This window comes from Caretta caretta, chromosome 10 (genome assembly GCF_965140235.1).
Source record: "Caretta caretta isolate rCarCar2 chromosome 10, rCarCar1.hap1, whole genome shotgun sequence".
Lineage (NCBI taxonomy): Eukaryota > Metazoa > Chordata > Testudines > Cheloniidae > Caretta > Caretta caretta.
The window spans coordinates 18,022,168-18,039,383 of record NC_134215.1 but is presented as its reverse complement, the minus strand read 5'-3'; the positions used below and the strand labels follow the sequence as shown (position 1 = coordinate 18,039,383).

The window sequence follows — 17,216 nt, the reverse complement described above, 5'->3', positions numbered from 1 at the left end:
ACTGTTGATAAAAGTGAAAGCTTATCTCCAACAGACAACCAAAATCAATACGTATCCCAGCTTCAAACTTGCACTTTAACACAAATTTAACAGTGACCTCAAATGATTTTATATCAATAGGTCAGCACACCTAACTGGCATACATTCCGGAAGTGATTTTGCTTAAACACTGCAGAGGTCACTGTGAAAATTTTGCATTGAAGTGCAAGCGGTTTAGTCTCTGCCATAAGTAGCATTAAATTGGCCTGACTCATTATTAAACTATAAAATGTTAAAAAGGAATATTTGTGTGTGAAAAAACGGTACCGAATTTCCTTTAAAGTTTTCGTTTTGATTACACCTTCCCTAGAAGGCAGTGACAATGGAAGAATGGGCAAGAGGTGCTTTAGGCAGAAGGAACATTGGACACCACATGGCCCAAGATCTCCTGTACTGTATGAGTAGTTCCCTACTAAACAAGCTGTACCAGTCTCATCTGGAAATTCACATCCGAATCCTACTCTTTGGCCGCTTGAAGCCATTAACTGTCTACATCCCAGGGCTCTAGAAAGAAGTTTTGTAAAATCTGTACTTCTGCTGAATTAACTGGCAGTGATCCCTCCAGCTTAAGATATACCAACAGCATTATTGCATGGAGCGGTCTGTATTTCTCTGTCATTATCAGGCATTGACAGTATGCACTTCTTGTGAAAGATGCAGTCAGAATTTTGTCTAGTTTACTTCAATTGCTCTCATGCTAGCGTGCTTTTAAGAGGTTTGGGGAACCCTATTCCCTTGCTCTGTGAAAGCTGGTGTGTTTCTATCCAAGAAGAGATGGGATAGGAAGAGCTAAAACTCATGAAAAGAAACACTGTTGCTAATTGCACCTAGTATCTGTGTCCTTCTGCTTTAAATCAAGTATATAGGGCCCACTTTTTCTGTACACATTCAGGACAAAGGGAATTTTTGACTAAATAACTTCAGAATTAGGCCCAAGAAGAATACAAAGTTGAAAGTCATATCAATGAAATAGAGCCCTGTAATAACAGACCTTTATTTGAGACATATGAGGGAAATATTCTTACCAGAACTTGATTTACTTCCCCTGAAAATAAAACTCAGAAAATAATCCGTGCTAAATGTATTGTCTTAAATTGAAGGATTAGCTCATTTTTAAAAGTCTGTACAAGTACAGAAGGCTAATACTAAATGTATGTACTATAACATAGACACACGCTTTACTGCCACCTTGTGAATACTTGCAAAACCAGCAGATTTTTTTTTTTTTTGGTTAAAACACAGCCTTTTAATTTCATTTTAGATATAGTCAAAAAGGACCCAGTTCTACCATCCATACTCACATTGTAAGTATATTACTTCACATGTAGCCCCACTAATTTCGATGAAAATACCTATTGCGCAAGATACTACTTAGCATAAGTAAGACTGGCAGAATCAGATCCTTTATAAAAAGAAGGGGGAAAAAAGTCAGTTACTGTAAAAAATATCGATTAGTTTCACATAATTTGACAAGTGCACTGGTTAACTCTTAAATTAATACCATAATCTTTTATATTATTGAAAAATAGAGTGCTAAATTCGCTCTGATAAAAATATTGCAGCTTTACATCCAATTTGTATAGCAGTCTTCAAAAGCGAATAAGCTGGTGCCTATAAAAAAGAAAGATAATAATTATGCATTGGATGAAGTCTTAATTAAAAAAAATAGATTTGTGGTAACAAGGCGTGTATTAAATATATAAAGATTTGTTTTCATCTACATTAGAGAAACAATATTGCTTTCACAGAAAAGGACAAATAGCCTTTTTTTTTTTTTTTAAAAGGGCGTTACCTTGCACTAAAACATATTGTATGTGAGAAAAATATGCCCCTTCCCTCCACATAACAGGACTCTTTCAGGTCCCCCACACAGAGGTAGGAAAACAGTAGAGGGACTACACAGAGCTCATGAAGCATTACGAGAAGGAAGAATTTGGTCCAGAGTTTCATCCTAAATCAATTGTGTTTGGTATATCAGGGTGATATCTGTATTCCCAAGACTGAAAGGGATCGACTATTCTATCTGACAAAAGGTCGACTTATTAATCTGATCTTTTAAGAAAACTCAAATTAGGCTACGATTTGAAAAAACAAAAGCAGAGTTGAGTGCAATACTTAGCTAGGAACAAAGAACTAGTTTTAACAGCAGCATAACGGGATGCTACTCTGTTGCTGGAAAAAAATTCACATCATTTCAGATTCTGAAGAAGATGCCTTCAGTGTTATCTTATACCTGCTTCCTGAGAAAGACTAAAGAAATATTATTGTACTGTTATTTTCCACCCACGCTCTATACTTTCATTTGCACAAAGAGAAGGAGAGACCATAACAACTGGATGCATAGCAATGATCAACAGCAATGAATTAATGCTCTACGCCTACCAATTCTGCACCGTGGTCAAGCCCTACATCGTGGTGCTCCAGCTCATCATCCCGGAACTTCTTTATTATCTTTTTAAAAGAAATGGTAGCAGATTAGTAACAGTTTTCACCTACACATGAATCATCGAGATGACGAAACTGTACATAAACTACATACTTCTGGCCACATCACCACTTGAGGGACAATACACCCGAGGTCAAGACCTGCAGGAAACTGAATGCTTTTGAAAAATCCCCTCCCCACAATTTCCAGTTAGAAGAACCCATAGCTATAGTATATGAGGAAACAGCTTCTGAAATAAAGAAGCTCATGCTATGTTTTTGGAACTATATAGAAAATAGGGCTGTCGATTAATCGCAGTTAACTAACATGATTAACTCAAAAAAATTAAATCGCAATTAATCGCAGTTTTAATCGCACTGCTAAACAATGGAATACCAATTGAAATTTATTAAATATTTTGGATGTTTTTCTACATTTTCATATATATTGTATTCTGTGTAATAATTTAAATCAGTGTCTATTATTTTTATTATAAATATTTGCACTATAAAAATAACAAAATAAATAGTATTTTTCAGTTCACCTCATACAAGTACTGTAGTGCACTTTCACGACAAAGATTGCAACTTACAAATGTAGGGTTTTTTTGTTACATAACTGCACTCAGAAACAAAACAATGTAAAACTTCAGAGACTACAAGTCCACAAAGCCGTACTTCTTGTGCAGCCAATCGCTAAGACAAACAAGTTTGTTTACATTTTCAGGCGATAATGCTGCCCTCTTCTTATTTACAATGTCACCAGAAAGTGAGAACAGGCATTTGCATGGCACTTTTGTAGCTGGCATTGCAAGGTATTTATGTGCCAGATATGCTAAACATTCATATGGCCCTTCATGCTTCGGCCACCATTCCAGAAGCACGTTGATAATGCTTGTTAAAAAAATACTGCACTAATTAAATTTGTGACTGAACTCCTTGGGGGAGAATTGTATATCCCTTGCTCTGTTTTACCTGCATTCTGCCATATGTTTCATGTTATAGCAGTCTCGGATGATGACCAGCACATGTTGTTCATTTTAAGAACACTTTCACTGCAGATTTGACAAAAGGCAAAGAAGGTACCAATGTGAGATTTCTAAAGTCAGCTACAGCACTCGACCCAAGGTTTAAGAAGCTGAAGTGCCTTCCAAAATCTGAGAGGGATGAGGTATGGCGCATGCTTTCAAAAGTCTTAAAAGAGCAACACTCCGATGCGGAAACTACAAGAACCTGAACCACCAAAAAAGAAAATCAACCTTCTGCTGGTGGCATCTGACTCAGATGATGAAAATGAACATGCGTCAGTCCGCACTGCTTTGGATTTCTATCAAGCAGAACCTGTCATCAGCATGGACGCATGTCCCTCAGAATGGTGGTTGGAGCATGAAGGAACATATGAATCTTTAGTGCATCTGGCACACAAATATCTTGCAACACTGGCTGCAACAGCCTGTTCTCATTTGCAGGTGACATTGTAAACAAGAAGCGGGCAGCATTATCTCCTGCAAATGTAAACAAACTTCTTTGTCTGAGCGATTGGCTGAACAAGAAGTATGACTGAGTGGACTTATAGGCTCTAGTCTAAAGTTTGACATTTTTATTTTTGAATGCAGTTATTTTTTGTACATAATTCTACATTTGTAAGTTCAACTTTCATGATAAAGAGATTGTATTACAGTACTTGTATTAGGTGAATTGAAAAATACTATTTCTTTTTGTTTTTTATAGTGCAAATACTTGTAATCAAAAATATAAAGTGAGCACTGACCACTTTGTATTCTGTGTTATCACTGAAATCGAAATATTTGAAAATGTAGAAAACACCCACAAATATTTAAATAAATGGCATTCTATTTTCTAATCGTGCGATTAATCGCAATTAATTTTTTTAAGCACTTGACAGCCCTAATAGAAAAGTGTGTGTATTCTCCTCCTGGACCATTAGAGTCTCAAGTAATATTCATGAGTGTCCTATCCAAATGTCATAACCCTATAATGAATATGCTGGTTATAACCAGGATCATAGTGGTTAATGACATGGAAAGAGACAGACCATAGAGTCCATCCCACTGCAAGCAATGGTGGGTTAAGGCCCCTGAGGGAGTGTTATCAGATACTACACCAATTATACACTTGGTCTCATCTAAGAAATCAGGCTAGAACATTTTCCTATCATATTTAGAGCACTTCCTGAATCCCAGGTTATTCTGATATTCTGAAAAATCTCTCTAGAAAACTGAAGTGGTAATTAGCAAACTAATATTTCTTTTTCAGGTTTTTTTTAAAGAAAACCTATAATAATGACAAGCCCAATTAACATGACAACAGCCATTCCAAGATTATTACGTTTACACAGTAAGGCCCCAATCCTGCAAATTGTTCCATGAGGGAAGACATCTGCAAGTCCATGAGGCTCCAGTGGATTCAAGTGTCCTCCTGTATGAAACAACTTGCAGGATCAGAGCCTAGAAGAGAAAAAACTAGGATTCAAGCTATGAGCTGAGTATAAAACGCAAAATTTTCTCCTTTGTGAAGTACCGATTGCAGAAATTATTAAACCAAATACCTTCAAGCAAAACACGTGAACTAATGGTGTGAGATTTTTCTATCATACATGACAGTTTTCCTCACATAGGGCTTTGCGTAGGTTCCTCTTTTTATATTTGTATAAATAAAAAAAAAAAAAATACACTTTTGCTAAAGACATGCTCAGGGTCTCCAGACATCAAAGTTAGAACATTTTACTCTGCTGGACAATTTGAGTTCTTGATACTCCCTCTATCCTGCTCGATGCATTCAGTAGTTGCTTTGTCTTGTAGTTTTACTGGTACACAGACCAGCCTTTTTGAACATGGTACCTTTGTGCTCATAGCTCAGCTCTCACTCAGTCATGCAGATGCTAATCAGCAACAGAGTTTGGGCTACTTCAAATCCCAGTTTTGGGACTATGAGACTTGGATCTGGAGCAGCCCAACCTCCACTACAGGTCAGCCCAAGTATAACTGACTAGGCAGTAGTGGTCAATGGGTTGTTACAGCTGACTTCTTAGGCCCTGACCTTATAACAAGCACCTCACAGGTAGACCCCCTATTGAAATCAACAGGGCTATGCACAGGCACTGTAGTCTGCCCATTAGGTGCTCAATGCAAGATTGTGGCCCAAATGTGTTAAATTTTAAGGAATTAGGAACCACTTTCCTAGTCTAAGTGAAGGTGAGAGATCAGCCGCTCTCAAAGTCTGCAGAGTATCTGAAGTTGCAATGATATTGTCATACCCAGTATAACCAAAGCATACCACATGGTACATTATTACAATTAGTTCATTTTCTTTTTCTCTAGTCCCTCCCATTAAATTAAAATGTTTGGGCACCATAGGCTGCCTTTTCTGTCCCCAACAAAAACACAGATTGAAACTACTAGAAATGGGCTCTGTAGCTGTGATCTCAGATATTTACATTTAATATTTACATCAAAAAGAAAATCCAACAGCTAATTTAAACATAACACTTTTCATTTTGAGTGTTTCACTGCCTTTAGTTTTCTGAACTAGCAGTAAGAAATTAATCTGATGCAAATCCAAATGCCATATTTATGTCATTTGAAGAATATTGTCTCAGTATACTGTTCAGAGAATATGTTAAATACCTTTAAACCACATTCACATACCTGCAATAATTCTTTGTATTTTTCCGGATCCTCCTCCATTAGTGTTCTGATCTGGTTGTTATAATGCTCTGATATGCTGTCTTCCACTGCCACAGTGCAAGCCATTGCACCCTCTTTTCCAAGTAAAGCAGTTCCAGCACCTGTAATTATCAAACAAATTAATTCAAACACCACACCTCAAACCTACATTATTAATAACAACATCAATAAGACCATGCACTCACCTAAAGCAAACCCTGCAACATTCCAAAAAGGCAATAAAATAGTAGGTCGAACTCTAAATGTGACAATTAACTCATTAAACTTTTTCAGATGGTCCTTTTCTTGATCCCACATTTGCTGCAACAGAAATAAAATAAACAGAAAAAACATAACAATAGAAAATAAGGCATTAACTATAAATGTAGAGAAAAAAAATCAATGGATGTTAACTTCAGCTCATGCTAATTTTAATTTGATTTTTAAAGTTGATCTACGAAATAGATTAAATTGGTTTGTGACTGTTTTTTTCTCTGTGATACATAAACAGGGCCTGAAAGGTGTGCGGGTGGGGATGGGTTGTGTGTCTTTTTTCCCCTCTTGCTTGCTTTTACATTGGAAATTCAGGTCCTGTCTAACACAGAAAACTCTATGAGGGCTGAAAAATTAGAAAATGAGGACAACAGAAGAAGCAAGAATGAAAGTTGACGAATTTAGAGGAAGAGTGTTGGTCATATTTGTTAAGTATCAGAGGGGTAGCCGTGTTAGTCTGGATCTGTAAAAGCGGCAAAGAGTCCTGTGGCACCTTATAGACTAACAGACCTATTGGAGCATAAGCTTTCGCAGGTGAATACCCACTTCATCAGATGCATGCATATTTGTTAACACTTTACTATTAGGTTTTCTTAAAACCTATTTATATTCAGTAATAAGTTAACATTTCGGAGAAACGGAATATGAACAGTTATTTCACAGCTTTCCCTAATTCCTTTTATTTCATATAAAAGGAGTTTTATTTTACAAGATTCTTGACACCTAAAACATAACAATGAAGCCTTTGTCAAACCACTGCAACAACTGCATGTCTATGATTCACTCATCAGTTGTGCCTGACCAAATTCACGATCGTGAAAAACACGTCACGGATAGTGAATTCTGGTCCCCTCCCGCGATCTTTGTGTGCTTTTACCCTATACTATACAGATTTCACAGGGGAGACCAGCGTTTCTCAAATTGGGAGTCCTGACCCAAAAGGAAATTTAAGTGGGGCTGCAAGTTTATTTTAGAGGGATTGTGGTATCGCCACCCTTACTTCTGCACTGCCTTCAGAGCTGGGCAGCTGGAGACTGGCGGCTGATGCCCGGGTGCCCAGCTCTCAAGGCAGCGCCCTACCAGCAGCAGTGCAGAAGTAAGGATGGTAATACCATACCAGAGCTGGGCGGCTGGAAAGTGTTGGCTGCTGACTGAGGGCCCAGCTCTGCAGGCAACAGCACAGAAGTAAGGGTGGCAATACCGTACCATGCCATCCTTACTTCTGTGCTGCTGCTAGCAGCGGCTCTGCCTTCAGAGCTGAGACCCCAGCCAGCAGCTGCTGCTCTCCAGCTGCCCAGCTCTGAAGGCAGCATCACCTAAGGGTAGCAATACTGCAATCCAGCCATACAATAACCTTGTGACCGCCCCCTCCGCAATTCCTTTTTGGGTCATTTACAACTACAATTACAACACCATGAAATTTCAGATTTAAATAGCGGAAATCATGAAATTTATTATTTTAAAAATCCTATGACCATGAAATTGACAAAAATGGACCATGAATTTGGTAGGGTTCTACACATCCGCCAATCCGATCACTATGATGTTATGTGTCATACTTATACTTTACCATAGGAAGAGCTTTTGTAAGACCAGTTGTTTTAAAGTAAACATTGCAAACCTTAAATTATAGCCTTGTGATTTATTTTATTGTACTTCAGCTAAAGAATATGTCTTTGAGTACATAAGAAGCATAAAGATAAGATGGAGTTAGATCCACAGATACTAACCTGAATGACTGGTCCTACTGTAGTTCTACCTAGCACAGCCATTTGCCCAGCATAAATACGATTTGCCCCATATTCCCCTGCATGATCCACCCTGATTATGCGATCTATGGCTGGCTTGTTGATGTTGTCCAACGTCATTCCAGTACTATAAAATCTGAAAGAAGTCTGTTTTGACTGCAAACTCCATTTTCTTTCAGAACCTGTCAAACAGAGATACAACTGATGTGAGCTATAATTCTCTACCACCACTGAAAGTGAGGGAAGTCTTAATGAAATATCCATACACTTAACATGGAGTGCACACAACATTTACTCAATGTTGTACCTACTTACTTACCCCTTTCTGATACATGACTCCAGTGTGATGCAGGGGAGGGATTCTGAGTCAGGAATGGAAAATGGAGAGAAGGGGAACAGATGACAGGTTACCTTAGGGTGAAAGTGGGATATGGGGGATTAAACTCAAAGGAGCTCAGATGACCCCAGGAGTGGGGATGAAGCACAGGGGTGATGGACGACCCTTGAAGGGGATGGGCTGGTGGGAGGCAACTCCAGGGTGGGGATAAGAGAGGGTGGAGATAATTGTAAACCTGCAAGGGATAGAGTATGACTGGAAGGGGTGACCCCCTAAGAACGGCCACACTGGGTCAGACCAAAGCTCCATCTAGCCCAGGATCCTGTCTTCCGACACTGGCCAATGCTAGGTGCCCCAGAGGGAATGAACTGAACAAGTAACTATCAAGCGATCCATTCCCTGTCACCCATTCCCAGCTTCTGGCAAACAGAGGCTAGGGACACCATCCCTACCAATAGCCATTGATGGACCCCCAGTTCTTTTTTTTAACCCTTTTAAAGTCTTGTCCTTCACAACATCCTTTGGCAAGGAGCTCCACAGGTTGACTGTGCACTGTGTGAAAAAATACTTCCTTTTGTTTGTTTTAAACCTGCTGCCCATTAATTTGGTGACCCCAGGAAGAGGATGGAGGAGTGACCCCAGGCGGCAATAACATATGGGAGGAAGGGGTGAACCCAGGGACTGGAGTGGGCATGACCCCAGAAAGCGGCAGGGTATGGACTGACCCGGAAGGTGACGGCGTATGGGGAAAGGAAGGGGAAGTCTGGGGGCAGTGACCCCGGAACGTGACGGGGGAATGGGGTACCCCAGGGAGGGGGTGGGATCTGGGGGCGGTGACGCAGGAAGGGGGTACCCCACTGTTGCCATAAGAGGGGGAAGCTGTGACCCCAGGTGAGGGGGTGACCCCAGCGCAAAGCCGCCCCGTACCTGCCCCGTAGCAGAGACGCTGGCAGCCCGCGCGCAGCCCCCTCACAGCCGGAGCAGCGGCTGCCTCCATTGCCCTGACCCGGGCCTGGAAAGTCCTCACCGCGGCGCGGAGCGATGACGTATCCAGAAGGCTCGCTCAAGTTGGCGTACAGTCTTCCCGCCTCTGTCCTGCTCCGATTGGCTCCTCGGCCCCAATGGCCCCCTGCCCATTGGAGAGAGGTACTGTCAGTCAAAGCGAGCGTCCCTGTGGCTGCCATGGCAACCAGAGTGCGGGACCGTGCTGCCTGCTGCGGGGATATGGCGGAGCGGGTCTCCCCCAGGGGCCTCGTCCGCTCCGTGTCTCAAAGACTGTAAGCGGGCGGGGCGCTTGCATATGGGGAGCAGGGTGGCGGGTGCGTTCGTGAGCAGCGCACGGGGACGGGGCTCCATGGGGTTGCGGGGTGCAGGAGAGAGCCAGGGTATGGCGTGGGGTGGGGACATGTACATCGGGGGGGACTGGGAATAGAGGGTTGCGGGTTACGCCCTGCATGGATATTGCATGAGTACGTGGGGGGGGGACGTGGAGGGAGCATGGGTTGGGGGGTGCATGGATGTGGTGTGATATATGGGGTAGGGAGGGACCTGGGAATTGGAGATTGCATGGGTTTGGGGGGTACATGGAGGGAGCATGGTGAGTGCGTTGGAATAGGTGGCGCATACGATAGAGCGATGAGTGGATATGGGGTTCCCCAGGGATACATGGGGATTGGATTTCTGGCATCGGAGTATGATGGTTGCATCATAGGCACTGGGACCGTATGGTTACTCAGGAGTGTGGGGATACATCGTTACAGTTGATGCATGGGCGGTATATGGATATGAGGTATCTGAGGGTCTGTATTTGGATGAACAGTGTATACGTATGAGGTCTGCGCATGAACATGGAGTACATGGGGGATGTGTAGCTATATGAGTACATAAGGGAAGTGCACACAGGTGTTGTGCATGAATACAAGGGGGACAAGTGACTGGGAATGGGTGGTTAGTGCCTGGAAGAAGAAGACAGATGGTGAGTGGTGACTAGGAGAGGGGTGAACAGAGATGAGGGGAGTAAATGGCTAAGGATTAGTGTTAGAAATAGGGCAAATCGTCTCTAGTATTGTTCAATAGTTCAGCTCAAAATAAAATGTTACTGGGTTAACATTTTGCTTAGGGATCAGTTGAAAAGGGGAACAGAGTGTAAGAATCCAATACTACTACGAACACAGCCTCTCTGTACATACTATATACAGGGCCTCCTGTTCATGCAAGCCTAACTTTTTTGTCTAGTGCTGAGGAACACCTTAAGGAAGTGAGTGCTTCTGTCTCTAATACATAGCACAGACTTCTTTTTTGCTAGAAAACTAGATTTTTGTTTTTAAATGGAATAGCCCTTGGGGATAGGGGTGGGAAGATGGACTTAAATTAGAGTTGAAATATTTGGATAACGTGAACTAGATTTACAACTCTAAGAAATAGGCAAGAGATTCACAAGATCCCAAACTCCAAAAAGTTTGCCCATCCCACTTTCTATTTTTCTTTTACTGAAACTGGAAAGTATGTTTTGTCTAGAAAATATTACATTGATGTGCAAAGAAAAGAAGATAGTTTTGATTTATCTGGAGCTAGCAGGAATGAGGCTGAAAGTCCCAGTTTCTATATGGTAAGTATTTACTTAAACGCATATAGTTTTCAAAAGGGCAAATAGGCTCCAGTCCTGCACTGCACCTTGATGGATCCCTGAGCCCGTGCAGACTCCCACTGAAGTCAACACAAGATGCAAGATAACATCAGTGGTGCTCTGTGCAGACACAGGGGTCTGCCTGAGTGAATGTCAGTGCAGGATCAGGATTGCATGAACTAATGAAGCCCAAGAAATGCTGGAAAAATGAGTCTGACCTAGTTACTGTTGCTATGTCTCTTCCTTTTAAATCTGATTGAAAGGAAATTAAATTGAGGACCGTTAAGGTTACTAGAAGATGTATGCTTTTATTTTCTCTTTTGGGTGGTGGTAGTTTATGACGGAAAAAAAATCTACCACATCATCAAATCCTCCTCCCTGCAAGACCAGAATATAGTCCCTTTCTAGAGGACATACTAGATACTGCAATTGGCAATTGATTATTTAACTCATGCACATGTGAGGGTGGTGAATATTTTATTTAGCCTTAGAAATATTCACACTGTTACTGTATAAGCTTAGACTGTTCACCTTAGAAAAAAGGTGATTAAGAGGGGATATGATATAGTGGTCTATAAAATCATGAATGGTGTGAAGAAAGTAAATAGGGAAGTGTTAATTGTCCATTCATATAACACACAAATTAGGAGTCACCTAATGAAATTTAACAGGCAGCAGCAGGATTAAATCAAACATAAAGAAGTACTTCTTCACGCAATGCACAGTCAGCCTGTTACATTTGTTACCAGAGAATGCTGTGAAGGCCAAAAGTATAACTGGTTTCATAAAAGAATTAGATATGTTCATGGAAGATAGGTCCATCAGCAGCTATTAGCCAAGATGGTCAGAGATACAATCTTATGCTCTGGGTGTCCCTAAACCTCTGACAGCCAGAAGCTGGGACTGAATGATAGGGGATGGATTACTCAGTAATTGCCCTGTTCTGTTTATTCCCCCTGAGGCATATGGCACTGGCCAACAATGACAGGATACTGGGCTAGATGGACCATTGGTCTGACTAGTATGGCCATTCTTATGTTCTTATAAAAACAAATCCATATAAATATTTAATTCCATGTAAAATTAAATTGAGCATAAAAAGTGGAACCTTCTTATGCACCAATTACCTATTCTTACCTGAGGTCCAGAAAGTCATGTTTTGAAGTCCTTTTAATACTAAAGACTGGGCTACATGCATCCCTGATGACTTCAATGGAGTTGCAAGGAACCTAAATCTAAGCAGAATTTGGGCTGTTCTATGTATGTACTGTATTCTGAGGAGCAAACAATATGCTGCTTTTGGCTGTACCTTGGAGAAGATACCAGACATTTGGACAGAATAAATTACCAGGGTCATAAATTATCTATAGATACTGTAGTAGCTCATCAAAGCTGTATGTATACCTGATATTTCAGATATCAAGGGATCCTATATGGAATCTGGAGCTAACCAAGGTTCTGATTCAGGAAAGCACCCTGAGCATATGCTTGACTTTAAGCTTGTGTTTAAGTCCCACTGGCATCACTGGAACTTAAAAATGTACTTAATAGCTTTCCTCAATCAGGGCCTAAGTACCGATCCCTACCAGAAGTGGTGCATGCCTTCTTTTGCTCACCACTCAGATCATCACAATATTTATTTATCATGTTTTATTTCCACCATGGCAAAAAGAACATTTGTATCAGAGAATTTCTAGCTCTCCTTAGTATCAGTAACTCTGCCCCAAAGATAGGACACTTCATAACATATTTGCCTTTTCAAAAACAAACACACACAAAGTAAATAACTTTTGTAAACAAAACTTAAGACCAAAATAAAACCAAGACCAAATGGAAAACATGGTATTTGCTGTTCAACAATATAAAATTCAGAAATCCCAGGTCTTGTCCACACTAACATTTTTCTTAATATTTTCTATTGCTAGCACTAGCGTAGCTCTATCAGTGGTAGCAACAGTGATTAGAATAAACAGGGTAAAGGTTGCTTCTGGCATTTGAACCACCATGTCTCAGAGACCTCTCCTGAGCTGGGTAAGACAACACAGTGGTTAAAACACCAGTAGCCAGCCCCCCTCCACGCCTCCATTACTATCTCTGATGAAGCTGCACTGCTAGTGGAACGGTTGGAAATTTTAAGGAATCCACAATTCCAGATGCGCTTTGGAACCTGCATTCCTTATTGAGAAGGTTTTTTTCCCCTTGGGTTACATCTTATGTTGCAGGTTTTCTAGGTTATATAAAACTTCTCTGAGAGTCTTTAAACAAATAGAACAACTAATCATCATAGTTGGCCAGTTTGTAAATTGATGCTGCTTAGAGACCTGGTAAGTTGGAAGAACAGGTTTTTCACTGTATTTTATATTAATGAGGAAGTGTACTTTGCACACTGAATTACTTGTCAATTTGTCACACCCTCGTTGCTGCACAATGAGGAAATCTCTAATAAGCCAGAGAAAAAATGTATAACTTTTCCTGTGAAAATGTATAGAAATTCTTTTGCAGTAGAGTGACATTTATTTTCCCACTGCCGCATAGAAATTTACATGCACATTTTGTGTTAATGTGAATTACCTGCATTAATCTCCCATCTGCTATGCAGAAACACAAAGGCAGGCACAGATCCCGCTAACCCTTATGTTCATGGGCACGAGTATGTGCACAAGTACTTCCACTGAGTGCAACAGAATGACTTGCCTATGTAAAGTTACTGATGTGAAAGTGTTTGTTGACAGGACTGGACCCTAGATAATGCCAGGGGACAGTGATATGACTCAAGCATGAGTGAAAATCAGGACTTTGGAATTATATTGCCAGTTCTGCTATTGACTCACTGTTTTGCCCTTGGGAAAGTCAATTAATGAATGAATGCTTGTACAATAATTTTAAACTCTTAGTTGAAAGGTTGCTGTCTAAGTAGAATGTATCTAATATTTTATGCACCACATCATCAACATGCTTTCTATATTAAGGTATAACAAGAGCCTTTATTGTACTACTTATGGTTTTTTTTTTAAATAGAGCAATCCTTAATGAGTAGTTTTAGTACTAATTTTTATGATTTACCTGTCCTGCAAACACAAGTGTACAGTTTGCTTGATGGTTTAGGAGAGCATCCGTGTTCAGAAAAGAACAAGCATGTGTGTGTAAATATAAGGGACAGAGGTACGTGGGACTTAAGCATATACACCGTGTTAAGCATGTTATTAAGTAATTTCCTGAATCAGGAGTTTGGTAACTAAGGTATGCATTTTGTGTGTTGTGTACCATGTAAAATGAATGTCTTTCTTAATGATCTACATGGATTAAGATTGACTTTCCTTCTGTAAATATCCATATTTTACCCATAATTTTCTACCATTTTTATTTATTACAGCATCCTGGAAGCATTGCTGAACAAAAATGTGATCAGTGCCTCAAGCATAATTTTACAGATTGTAAATTCGAAGCATCTCTTCGAGTGTATACAGGAAATTCTGAAGAATGTGAAAGAAAATTACAGAGCAGTCCAGAAAGACAACAGGAAATGAAGATCATCAAAAAAAAAATTGGCACAAGTAACACTTAATGTTCTTCTTTATACATATAAAGTATTTTCCTGTTCAAATACAAACATAAAAGTTCAATTTTCCCCTTCTATCAGAATTTTATGTCATTAAAGTACTTTAACATGGCACCTAGCTGCTATGAAGATAGGCCTGTTAAAATCACTACAATAAAAAGTAATGTTATGAACAAGCACAAAAGCAATTTGATAAAGAAAGTTCCTGTTTTAATATTTTAGAAAAAAAACCACCTGAAAATAATTGAGAGACATGAGCCATTTTGCAGCTTTACTAAAGTCCCTCTGAAGAAGATAATTACAGTCAGAGTTGCATTAAATAAATGCAATAATATGTTTGTTTGTTTTGAAGGATTTTGTAACTGACAGACATTTCCCAGTCTTAGTAAGGAGTACAAAAAGGTAATGTATAGATCACAGTAAATTCTATTAAGCATTTGTCTTGGGCCAGGCCACATACATCAGCAGTGCAATATACTGCTACACAGCAGACCCAGGTATGACTCCTAAGCCACTGGAGCTTGAGTTATGGGAGTAACTGTTGCTCAAGAAACTCAGGTTGATGAATTTCCACTCTCCAGATGGATCTCTCTGACCTATTGATGGAATAGAAGTGCCACTGACTTTCCTCTTCTTTGCTGGAAGAGGAACATTGTAGTGGTGGCTTGTGGGGAGGTTTGAGAAGTGTATGTATGAAGGAAATGCTGAGCATAGAATAACTGGGTGGGAGAAAATCTGAAAATTGCGGGGAGGAGCCTTTAGACTGGCATTGCTTTATGGAATATAATTCACTCATGAACCTAAACTCCGATAAACAGCTGCAAGCAGGAAGGGTGCTGGCAATCTCTGTGTAAAAGGACAGGAAGAGGAGACATGGATCATCATGTTTAGAAATACAAAACAGACCTCTCTCTATAAGGATCAAATCAAGAGCTGGGCTCTCCCTATTCTTTTCCCCACAGAAACATAAATGTAAAAATAATCTCTGAACGCGTAGCACAGAAATCCAGTTTATAACTTCAGGTAGAAAAATCTTTTCTATGACTTTAATTCTGTTAATAAAACAGAAACTATTGAGAAGCTAATTATTTTATACCACAGCTTCAAAATGTCCCACATACAAGCCTTTGCATAACAGTTCATAGAATAGTGTAATAAATGTCACCATATTCACAGCAGTCTGTCTGTTTTGAAATCATGGCAATTTATTTACATTCCTGATGTTCACAAACACCTGTGGTATATTATATCCTATTGATATGTATAGAATTTTTTTCAACATGGATTAAAATACATTCTTTCATGTTTAACTAGAATAAAGAAGCTGCACAGCTTCCCTTCCAGACTATCTCAATTTCCTCCTCCCCCATACACATCACAAGAAGAAGTCATGAGGCTCATTTCATCAGCTTCAAAGCTAATTGTTGCGGCAGTAAGTAATACAGGTCATGCTACTTTAATCATTAAAGAGGTAACAGAACATTTTCCATTGTTGCACCTTAACAACAAGTTCCCCATAAATTGCAATGATGAAGGATCAAATTTTGCACTCTGACTGTAAATCCATAGTCACTGCTTTGACTTTAATAGTTATTGTGGATATACAATCATGTTCCTGAGAGCAGAATTTAGCCAAAGTCTTTTGCTGCTCCATAAAATCATATCAGATCACCTCCAGTTGAAAATACCCATGACCTTCCACTCCCTGCAATGAAACAGACTAGTTGGACAGGGGCCATCCTATCTTGGGGAAAAAGGAATGGTCAGCTTGCATCAGAATGAAGAAATCCCCCCAAAACTTTAATATACATAGCTGCCCAAGGAGAGAGACTTTTATAGTAAATAAACCTCACCTTCCCTGATTCTCAGCTTATTTAAAAAACACTATACAATTATATCAATTCTTTTGTCTCTTTATTTCAAATAAAGTCAAGGACAACATACTGGCTTCTACATTTATACTACAGAAACTCCTCACTTAAAGTTGTCCAGTTAACGTTTCGTTGCTGATCAATTAGAGAGCATGCTCTTTTAAAGTTGTACAATGCTCCCTTATAACATTGTTTGGCAGCTGCCTGCTTTGTCCATCACTTGCAGAAAGAGCAGCCCGTTGGAGCTAGCTGGTGGGGGCATGGAACCAGGGTGGATCAGCAGCCTCCTATCAGCTCCCCACTTCCCTAAGTTCCCTGTGTGACAGCCACCCAGCAGGCTATCAGTTGCTGGCAGTTCAGCTGTCCCGCCCGCCACTGCCATGTGCTGCTCCTGCCCTTTGCCTTGGAGCTGCTCCCAGGATCCTCCAGCTTGCTGTGCAGGGGTGGGGGGAAGAGGGGTGCTAATATCAGGGTGTCCCCCTCCCCCCGTTCCTGCCCCCCACTTACCCCATCTCTATAGAGCGAGCGGGGACACGACAGGGCTCAGGATGGAGGGAACTTGCTAACAGCAGCTGGTCTCGCAACTTGCTGATATACTTAAAAAGGCAATGTACTTAGAGTGGGGTCAGCATATTAAAGGGGCAATGCGCGTG

General features: G+C 40.4%; 2 protein-coding genes across 6 annotated transcripts in view; one reads left to right on the top strand and one right to left on the bottom strand.

Annotated features, from left to right (window-relative positions):
- Positions 1-9,577, bottom strand: part of COQ7 (coenzyme Q7, hydroxylase) — a 29,994-nt gene extending 20,417 nt beyond the window's left edge. For 2 of the 5 annotated variants that reach the window (XM_048866215.1, XM_048866216.2), the window contains exons 1-5: positions 9,435-9,577; positions 8,153-8,352; positions 6,356-6,470; positions 6,132-6,271; positions 2,422-2,490 (exon numbers count right to left, since the gene is read on the bottom strand). In XM_048866215.1, the coding sequence (XP_048722172.1) occupies positions 2,422-2,490; positions 6,132-6,271; positions 6,356-6,470; positions 8,153-8,352; positions 9,435-9,504 (594 nt within the window). In that variant the 5' untranslated portion in view covers positions 9,505-9,577. Of the gene's footprint in view, positions 1-1,000; positions 1,651-2,421; positions 2,491-4,799; positions 4,932-6,131; positions 6,272-6,355; positions 6,471-8,152; positions 8,353-8,489; positions 8,592-9,434 lie in introns of those variants that run through there. The other 3 variants (XM_048866217.2, XM_048866218.2, XM_048866219.1) reach the window with 3 other exon arrangements.
- A 100-nt stretch (positions 9,578-9,677) lies between these two features.
- Positions 9,678-14,876, top strand: LOC125643376 (uncharacterized). Its single transcript, XM_048865855.2, has 3 exons — positions 9,678-9,784; positions 11,025-11,115; positions 14,507-14,876. The coding sequence occupies exons 1-3, from the start codon at positions 9,690-9,692 to the stop codon at positions 14,696-14,698; spliced, it is 378 nt and encodes a 125-aa protein (XP_048721812.2). The 5' UTR covers positions 9,678-9,689; the 3' UTR covers positions 14,699-14,876.
- The last annotated feature ends 2,340 nt before the right edge of the window (positions 14,877-17,216 follow it).